Source organism: Postia placenta, assembly GCF_002117355.1.
Source record: "Postia placenta MAD-698-R-SB12 unplaced genomic scaffold POSPLAscaffold_3, whole genome shotgun sequence".
NCBI lineage: Eukaryota > Fungi > Basidiomycota > Agaricomycetes > Polyporales > Adustoporiaceae > Rhodonia > Rhodonia placenta.
Genome location: NW_020169834.1, coordinates 928,265 through 938,221, shown reverse-complemented (window position 1 = coordinate 938,221; position 9,957 = coordinate 928,265). Strand labels below are relative to the sequence as shown.

The following is a 9,957-nucleotide window of genomic DNA, read 5'->3' as shown; positions in this document are numbered from 1 at the left end:
TTCCCGATGTCGTTTGCTGTGGCACCTCCCCGCTCACATCTGGCGGTGTGGTGTGTCAGGCTATGGTCACAGCTGCTCTTCGCGCTCTGGTAATCCTCGATAGACATGAATGGCCTCAGGCTGGTGTGCACACTGATCGTGGAGGGATCATTTCGAAAATCTGTCACTCATCTCAGCAACATTGTTCTATCAAGTTTCAAGCCACAAACATCTGGACCCGGCCGTGCGAATGCGACACCTAGGGTACACAAACGGCGGGACCTCTGGCAGCGTCTTCCCAGGAGGACCACTCGGGGCCGAAAACGCCAGTACTCATGAGTGGGTCATAGGGCATCCATTTATATGCCATGAAGGCCACGCCACACGGTTCCTGCACCCAGAGAGTCGTCGTGCGCACTCATTATTTCCGCGTGTGAGTAATTCGCGTCGTTCAATTGGACGAATATTGGTTCACCGCCTCTTAACCTTGCTGCTCTGTGGGCAATTGCATCGTGTGCTATAACATTGCTATGGATGTGGTTCCTGTCTGTTTTAATAGCCAGAGCCTGAGTTGTGCGGCTCGGCTCTGCCTCCCGGAGCTTCCACGAACAGCGCTTCATGCCAAACATCGGCGAGTTGCTCGACGGCGCAGTCGTGGCGGATCTTAGTTAGCAAGCATCCTCGTACAATCGGATATCCTGGGGTGGAGTACGCAGATAGACAGTGGCAGGTGTCCGCCATCTGGCATCGGGATCTGAGAGGGAGTTTCTTCTGTTCGACGAGAGGGGGATTCCTTCTACTGGTTTCGTTCCGCTACCTATTCAACATGTCGTTGCCTGTCATCATTGTCGGCCAGGCCAAGCTTTTCCCTCAGGCACCGCTAGTTCTTATGGGTCCCGAACAGTGTTGGGCAGTGTTGTGCGAGTCGTCAAATGATCGTGCGACTGTCGTTTAGTCGCATGATGCCAGTCGAAACGACTACAAACGACGACGACTGTTCCCACAGTGGCGACTATCCCCACAGTGGTGACTATTTCCATGACCATTCAGCCACACCTGAGGGAGATTTGGCCACAAAATAATGTACACAACAGGATGTGATGGTAGCAAGATATGTAAAAGAAAATACATGTATATTCTATTAGCAGAGACTCAGCACTCAGTCAATACTATCTTCTGCATCGAAGATGAGAAGTCAAGAAGCTCATACAACTCAACTTCATCCTGCAAATATGTCCAAGCCTCTTTTCCATCCTTGCGGCATCTTGAAGTCGAATAGATCTCTCAATGACAGAGAGAGGCAGCCAAGTAAAGTCATTGGGCCCCTCATCCATGCCTTGATCCGGTGCCTCTTTGGGACTCTTCGGGCGCCTGCGTACCAGAATTGCGCACGTGAATATCGGGCCGTGTCTGCTCAGGCCGTGGGAAAAGTCGCCGCGACTTTTCTCATGCGACTAAACGACAGTCGCACGATCATTCGACGACTCGCACAACACTGGTCCCGAACGCGCGAGACTGCGACAATGTCTCGCACACCGGCGACGCCCTCTCGCAAGGCCTGCATGACGGAACGCTCTCACGCAATCGCCGTCCCAGACCAGTTCCCAGGCCAGCGCTATGACGCTGCTCGACGCCCTTCCATACACTAAACCAGCTCCTCACAGCTATCTGCAAAATTGGCGCGGCGCCGCGTCGCGATACGCCCGAGGAGTGTCCGGGCCAGCCAGCCCGGCCTCGCTCACACGCGCCTCTGGGTCCGCACCCTCTTTCGCTGCCTTTCCAGGCCCGGACGACCCCCGCGCAGTGCGTCATGCGACGCACGTTCGCCATCACGTACCCGCACATTCGCTGAGCGCGAACACGTCGGTTCGCTATCAAGATATACGGCGTGCGGGGCACGCGTGTGCCAAACGCGGTGGGACGATCAGTCAATCTGGCGCCGACACAAGGGAGACTCGCGCCCCTAGTGCTGGGATAGCGGGGGCAGGGGAGCCTGGCTGCCCACCTGGTGCACCCGAAGGCCTGGCCACACGACGCGCGGCCGCTAATGCACCAGCTACCGCTGGGTGCGAGGGTTTGGCGCGATGAAGATGCGCCAGATCATGCCCAGATATCAGCGTACGTGATCAATGAACACGCAAGCGAATGACCGCAGTCGCTCCCGAGAGAGTCTCAAACTTGTTGGCGGGGCTGAGGTATCGTGGGCCGATGCAACACTCCCCTGTGCTCTTGATGCTGGAAGTTCAAGGCCATTTACTTGGCCTGACGGCGCGCAAATACTGATGCAGGACTACTGCATAAGCGCCACATCGAAGAGGTCGGTGGCGCGCTCATTCTGTGGCCTCCGCTTTTGTATCAACGAAATGCGCAAGATCGCCGCATCGTCTGGCAGAACCTAGAGGATGACGAACTACCGTTATAACGTCATAGGTTAGTCGACCGATAACGTGGAAGCCGGCAGTTGTGCCTTTAGCGATCGGAGCAAGTATTGAGTCGCTTCTTATGGTATCCGACTCTAAGCATTACTTACTGCTCTGTTCAGAACATTGCGAGCATGCCCGAAGTATCCCCGTGACACACGTCTCACGCTGGGGGCAGCGAGGGACGAGCTCTCCGCTTATCTTGACTTCATATCAGCCCGATCGAGAGATCGCGGCATTTGATCACTCACGTTTACCGAAGACACGAAGTACACGCATTCGCTACATGGGCCGCAACGTGGCCTTCAATATGACGGCTCGCATACAAGGGCCAAGAGCCTTGTGAATTCGGCTTCAGTCGCGATCAGGCTATTGGAGCTAACGACTTCACAGAAGTATATTGGGTTGTGCTCGATTGCGCGAACGATGTTGTCCGGAGCTCGAAGCGATCCGTGCCCCGCTTTGAAGAGGCGAGCATGCGAGGGAAGACGCTGCATGTGCAATAGAATCGGTACGCTATCGAGCTCTATCATCTACATGATCAGCGGCGATGCTCCGATTCAAGCCCTTAGGCACACTCAAAGAATCTCTGTTAATGGCATGCATCTGAAATAGCCCACGAAAGTGGCGTGGCAGCTCGATCCCCTGCGCGTGCGTTCCGAACGTTGTATGCTGGAAGTACGGGCGTGCGCCTGCAGCGCTCCCTGCTCTGTCCCTCTTCGCCGCCGAACACTCTCCGATCCTCGTGGAGAACATCAAGCCCTAAGCAACTGGTTCTGTGCGACTGCGGGAAAAGAATCGTCGGCTCAACTGACGTGTTAGGCTATTCTACCGAATTTCACAACGTTAGAGTAGATTTCGATTTCAGCGTTATAACTGGCAACAGGCGCTTCACGATCGTGCGGGGGATAAAAAGCGGGGTGCGACCACTCGGACCTCATCCGCGGTGCGCTGGTTCAACATTGTCTGATCTGTCTTCGTCGATCGAGCCGCTTCCAAGGATTGTCTTACGTTGCTTCGCACACTCATGATTGACTTCTCCACGTACTGCAGAGCGCTTTGCGCTCTTGTTTGTTGCTTGGTGCTCGCCAGGCTCGTCGACGTGTTCAAAGTACGCACTGCCCTGCCTAACGCGCCTGACGACTAACCCATGTCCGCCTAACATCTTGCCACACAACGACGGGCCCGCACGTCATACCGAGGCTGGGCAGTGCAAGGAACCGCGTTTGGAGCGCTTCCACGTTCATATCCGGGCTACTTCGACATCTCGATGCGTCCGATTGCCCTCTAGATGGCGGTCATGTGGATGCGTCGTGCCGCCGTGTCCAGCGCGCGCGCGTCTGAGCGCTTTCCGCTGTTGCCCATGGACCACTATCGTATCCAAGATGGCTGATGCTGCGGGCACGAACCACTCGTGCTAGCATCGTGCATCGCTTCCTTCATGTTTGTGTGCTCTGCGACTTTGCGTTTTCATCTCGCCACTCGGACCTCGCACTAGTCGCATCGTAGTAGGCCTCGTACCCGCGGTCATGGCGCATTCCGCTCATTGTATGACTCTATTCCGCAGCTCGCAGACCGGTCCGTGCGCTGTTTGCGCTATACAGACTTCAGTAGCCGGCGCTATCGTAAAGTCCTCGGTTGCTTGAACACGAGGTTGGTCTACTGGTCTCTACAGTTCTCTGAAACACCGACAATGCCGTGGGCGTCGACTATGCGACTAGCACAGAGGTGGGGTATTCTATCACTTCATCATTTTTGCTAGACTTGTCGATAAGTACTGAAGATAACCGCGTGGAGTACTTCTTAACCCCCGCTGTCAATTAAGAAGCAACCTGAAGGCCCCCGGACATTCCGCTATATAGGCAAGGGAGTGCTTGTGGTGCGCGCTCGAGGGTTCGCTGCATGGCTTAGCATTACTTCTCAGATATCCCAAGCGTCACACGGATCTCGAAGGCTGAACCTGTTTCTCTGGAAGCACCCCCAGACGTTTCTCGAAGGGTTTGTCCAGCATGGCAACTGGTGCCCACCGACGTCAGGGGTGTACGGTTTCCCTTCTAGTCAGGACTTGCAACCTGCATCATTAGGTCCTGGCCTTCACGACACTCCAGCCGTTGCAGTCTATGGTAAGCATGTCGTTGTGGAGTTGTGCTTGATATCCCATCAGTAACGCATCTCGGCAGATTAGTCTGCAGTTGTTTCTGGGGCGCCATGTGTTCCCACCTGCAGCATGCTCTCTGAATGACCGTCTTCTGCCCAGAGTGAATGGAGATATTCAAGGGGCGAATCGAGCCTGGTGCTCTATATCGCAGGTCATAAGACACTTCAAGCATAATCGAGGTAATTCTCTGCGCGCCATTCGCTACGCGCTCATTGGACAGGGTACATCCTTGGGACGGAAAGCGCATCCGGGCTGGGGCCTCCGGCCCATATATGGCGCCTTCCCCGGGCACTAAGCGCGAACTCGCTATTCAAGCATGCTTGCCAATCCGAAGGTACGACGCACTTTCCCTTAATTTGCTCTTGCGTTGACACGTAGACCTCTGTAGAAGACTACGGCGTCACATGAGCGCACTTGCCACATGATGTTCCTCAAAGACTTCGGCGGCAATAGGGCACCTACTTACTGCATGGTATTTGAATCAGCGGGGACTCGGAAATGCCGTCTGTCATACGGAACATGGTTGAGGGCTTTAGAGCTACTTGAACGTACTGGAATTGTTGGTTCTTCAACTTCCGGGATTGGCAATGCATGGTAGCGGCAGCAGGGTCTGTTCTTCAAATGACCAGCCATCTAATTTAACGGCGACAGGGCTTCACTGTAATATTCTGATAGGCGAGCCTTATATAGCTATTTGTGATCCAGAATTAGACACAGCACTGTCACGGTCGGCGATGCCATCAACTGCGGCCCAGTCGTCCAGCACTATCCCTGGCTGCTTGTTGCTGGCTGCTGCTCCTGTCCCATTTTAGTGCCTGGCCATGAAGCAGCTCAGCATTGTCAACCATACCTCTGAAATCCTGTTGGTGGAGGCCACCGGCGTTCTTGGAACTCGTGAAACCAAAGTGCTCTTGCCTTCGCTTGCTACCACCACCACCATCGCGAAGCATGCTTCTGTTTTCACATTTTCTACGCCCGCACAGAGGGGCGACTATGAGAAAGATTGGGTTGCTGTTCCTAAAGTCTACGCCGTTACTTTACCTCGGGTCTTAGGGGCAACATGGAAAGTGGTGGACTTGCCAAGCGGATGCCCGTGGACAATGTACCGAGCTAGGGTGCGTGACATCAGTATGTGCCTGAATCTGCTTAGTTATTAATGCTGCATTGACTCGGAAGGTGTCGAGAAAACACCATCGCCTTTTAATTCTACCTCGCAGAGAGCTATCATCATTCCTTGCGAAGCTGCCGGACTCGCTCCCGCTCTCGTCTCTGATGCTACCTGGTACGTGTTCAATCATAAGCTTTACTCAACACCAAAACTCATGACAGGAGAACAGGGACGCATGACACGTTCGTGTGCTCCAATCTCATAAAGTGGTCTAATATTGACAATCATGACCAGGATGGCATTCTATGGTTGGCCCATCTCCCAATGCCAGTCGCTTGCTACACCACTTGCATTGCAGCTACAGTCCGGCATCCGCGTACTCGATATTCGCCTTGCGGTTATCAAGTCCCGGCTCATAGCTTATCATGGCCTTTACCCGCAACGCGCATCCTTCCAAGAAATCCTTACCACGATACATATCTTCCTTACCGCATCTGCGACGTGTCGCGAAAGCATTGTGATGTCTATCAAGCAAGAAGACTTCGAGGTGACGTCGCCATCCCTGTTCTCGGAACTGGTCCACGAGGAAATAATGAACGGGCCCGGGGGACGGGATATGTGGTTCTTGGAGAATCGCATACCGAAATTGGGTGAAGTCAGAGGCAAAGTTGTCATGTTCAGTCGATTTGGCGGTGAGGGTGCAGGCTGGGAGGGCGGGCTAGAAGGCCTAGGCATCCATCCAACTGCATGGCCCGATAGCGCCAGATCCGGGTTCACCTGGCAGTGCAAAGATACTCTCGTGCGCACACACGACTGGTATGCTTTCTTTGGGGTTCTTCGTGATGACTTGATACAACTCGTTACCACAGGTATAACATCCCGTCCTTCCTTTCCATTCCGGAGAAGACAGCCCTGGCGACGGAGATCCTTTTACCTCCTCCAGACGACCCGCCGTTTCCTACTCTCGCGATCTCATTCTTCTCGGCATCTGGCTTTCCCCTCGCATTTCCGCCAACAATTGCACGGGGCTTTGGGTACCCCAAGCTCGGCCTCGGTGTCGAGGGTGTCAACGGGCGGATAGGCAGGTGGCTGCTAGATATGCTCAGCGGCCAAGATGAGAGTACTGCTATCAGTCCCCGGTTCACATTGTCAAGGCCTGCAGATGCAAGCATGCGCATACGCGGATGGGCGCTCATGGATTTCTTCAAGGACCCACAGGATAATGGGCTCGTACCCTTATTGGTGGAGTGCAACTTCCGCGGGAGGCGGAAAGGTGAAGAGGGCTGGCTATAGCTTATCGGACACAGCCACACGATTTATTCACTTTGCACATGGACTTCTTGGAGTGCTTTGTCTTTATTTGCTTTTGCTACATACCGATGATAGCATCTATAATACGCACACAATCGTTTAACATCATTTTGCATACACATATGGTCAGTACCTTCCACCTAATTCTATATCACTAAAGCCCATACATATCCCATCCGCCGTCTCGTAGACACAGCTGTCTTTTCGTATCAAGGGATTGTTATGGTTTTCATATGGCGTCTAGAGGGTCTGCGCTAGTCTTGCCATCCTTGCGCGTCGTCCAGTTGTAGAAATGAGTCTGCTCGGGACGCTTCCACGAATCTAATGCTTCTATGGCGGCCTCCCCCCATTCGAAAGTATCATGTGCCTCGCGGGCCGAGGGTCCATCAACGAAAACAATGAGGTTTTCATTCTTGGGAGGTATGAAGCCTTCTGCGACGCCGTTCCTAATAAGTTCGCGAAGAGCATTATAATAGCCAAGAACGTTGAGGATGATGATGGCTGGCATGTTTCACCTTAGCCTTTGAGAGCAGCCGCCATTATATAGCATTGCACTTACGCTTCGCATGGATTCCTAAATGTGACCAGCACACGACCTCAAGGACCTCCTCAAATGTTCCGTACCCTCCTGGTAGAGCAATGAAGCCGGATGATCTCTTGGCCATCTCGAGCTTCCTCTCGTGCATAGAGTTCACAACAATCTACGCTCGACGTGTGTGAACATCGGCACATAACGACATGCCCAATCACAGCATTCGAACTCACTGTCTGAACCTGCAAATTGCCTGTGAGCCTTACCCAACATCGTCCACGCAGATGTGTCGAAGTACCTTCTCCCGTCCCACTTCCTTCAGTGCGACAGTAGGGCCTCTCAGGCCTTTCGTGATATCTACTTCACCGCCAGACAAGACCATTGCTTGTGGCACGACACCAATGACGTCTCCGCCGGCTTTCAGCACAGCTTGGGATACTTCGCCCATGATCCCTTGCGACCCGCCACCGTACACGAGGGGTCTTCCGGATGCAGCGATGGCCGCGCCAAGAGCTGTTAAGGATGCGAGGTTAAGTATAAACCTAGCTCAGTACAACCGGCGTACATCTGGCTGCGTGGACGTATGCTGCCTGCTTTCCGACCGAAGATGCGCAATAGACAGCTACCGCTCCCGATGAAGATTCCATGGCTTTTTATACTATCTCACAGCTGAAAAGGCGCGGATGTGGTTTTGTGCGCGTCACGATTAGTACTTAGCGATTCTGTAAAACCTTTATCTGTTGGAATGCTGACTCACCAGGAGGTCACTATGAGGCGGTGTCGGCTGTTCAACGCCTTCCACAACACTTGCTATTCTAGGACGATCGCATCGATCATCATTGTTCGTGGGCCACGATCACGTGCACCGTGGTCACTAACGCGTCTACTTGCCACAGTAGCTCAGACGCGTCTGTTAAAGCGTGAGCAGAGACCACCATCACACAATCTCGAAAGCCAAACGCATACAGTAGTTAAACGCAATGTCTGATGCGGGTGAACCCGAGGGAGACCAAGTAAGTTGTACGATTAAGCATAGGCACCCATGTTTATCCCCAGCAGGTCTTGATTGCGACTGCGCATGATGTGCGATATTTCATCACTATGTTGCGTGGTGTCAATATCTCCAATGTAAGTCATATAAAAATACAATATAAGATACTTGATGTATGCTCTTCAGCGTGCTACTTTCGCCGTAACTGGGAATGGCTTGATTGTCTCAGTCGAGGAGGCCCGTACTTTGCTCGGTAAAGCTTCCTCAATTGTGACTGAATCGGTTCTCAGGGCCTTATACCGCCTTTTCCTAGCTACTGCATACATCTACAAAAGTGTCTTTGATGAGTTCATATACAATCCAGACACGCCACAGTCGCAATCACAGCCGCAGCCAGAATCACAAGAAGACGAGGAAGAAGAGAAAACCTCAATCACATCGTTCGAGATTCAGCTCACTACGCTCATAGATTGTCTCAACATCTTCGGCACAGCAGGAACATCCGCCTCAGCAACAACGAAATACCGACGATGGAAGACGGACCAACCCTCAGACAACGAGGAAGACGGAAACGAGCAGTCAAGCCGATCCAAAAAGAGTGCTGCAAACGGCCGCATAGAACAGTTTTTTGGATCCGAGAAAGGCACGGGCATGCACTTGACATATGCGGGGGCAGGCTACCCACTGACATTGCTGGTGTATGTACAAGAACCGGTCCGCGAGACTTGTGCTGAGAAATCTCAATTTTCAGAGCGGAGGATTCAAAGGGTCCCACTGCGACCTGCGAGATCACGACATTCCAACCGGACCCTGTGTTATCTTTGGATTTCGAGCCCGAGGACGCGTGAGCCTTGTTTTGCTGCACATATTTACAAACGATGACCGAGATTTATGCAATCGCACGTAGTGTGGCGCAGCTCATTCTTAAGGTCAGCGGACACCATTGCGAATATCCCATGTTGCTCCCCGACCTGAACTCCCTTCCCATAACAGTCGTCTTGGCTCCGAGACGCTCTGTCAGAGATAGACCCATCGTGTGACAAGCTCACCATCATCTGCAATCCTCCCCCAGAGGAGGGCAGGGCAGCTGGGCGTTCATCCCCGCCCCGACTGCGACTGCATGCCGCTGGGAATTTTGGAAGCACGGAGGTGGGTTTCCGACTGAGCTGCTCTTCTGCTCGTTCATTGTATAGCGCCTTGCAGATGGACTACCCCAGCGACAGGGAGGTCTTGGAATCATGCAAGTGTAACGAGCAAGTCAAATACAGGTGATGGTGGTCCGCAGCGCCAGCTCGACGACTGTGATTTACATATGCGCCCACAGCTATCGTTTGAAGCATATCCTACACACACAACGTGCATTGCAATCATCGACGAAGACCTCATTGCGCATTAGCCACACGGGTTTATTGAGCTTGCAATTGATGATGCCCACTCCTCACATTCGCGATGATCAGT

General features: G+C 53.1%; 3 protein-coding genes across 3 annotated transcripts; 2 read left to right on the top strand and 1 right to left on the bottom strand.

Annotated features, from left to right (window-relative positions):
* Positions 1 to 5,378: 5,378 nt before the first annotated feature.
* On the top strand, positions 5,379 to 6,958 carry POSPLADRAFT_1053664 (hypothetical protein; the record flags this gene model as incomplete). The annotated part of the gene is made up of 5 exons (XM_024480437.1): positions 5,379 to 5,672; positions 5,734 to 5,839; positions 5,895 to 5,907; positions 5,960 to 6,481; positions 6,535 to 6,958. 5 exons carry the CDS (start codon positions 5,379 to 5,381, stop codon positions 6,956 to 6,958), a joined length of 1,359 nt encoding a protein of 452 aa, XP_024341649.1.
* Positions 6,959 to 7,205: 247 nt separating this feature from the next.
* On the bottom strand, positions 7,206 to 8,155 carry POSPLADRAFT_1053663 (hypothetical protein; the record flags this gene model as incomplete). The annotated part of the gene is made up of 5 exons (XM_024480436.1): positions 7,206 to 7,477; positions 7,536 to 7,677; positions 7,742 to 7,750; positions 7,807 to 8,021; positions 8,074 to 8,155. The coding sequence occupies 5 exons, from the start codon at positions 8,153 to 8,155 to the stop codon at positions 7,206 to 7,208; spliced, it is 720 nt and encodes a 239-aa protein (XP_024341648.1).
* Positions 8,156 to 8,488: 333 nt separating this feature from the next.
* Positions 8,489 to 9,749, top strand: POSPLADRAFT_1044293 (hypothetical protein; the record flags this gene model as incomplete). Its single annotated transcript, XM_024478508.1, has 6 exons — positions 8,489 to 8,521; positions 8,568 to 8,636; positions 8,686 to 9,197; positions 9,251 to 9,343; positions 9,572 to 9,648; positions 9,703 to 9,749. The coding sequence occupies 6 exons, from the start codon at positions 8,489 to 8,491 to the stop codon at positions 9,747 to 9,749; spliced, it is 831 nt and encodes a 276-aa protein (XP_024341647.1).
* Positions 9,750 to 9,957: the final 208 nt, after the last annotated feature.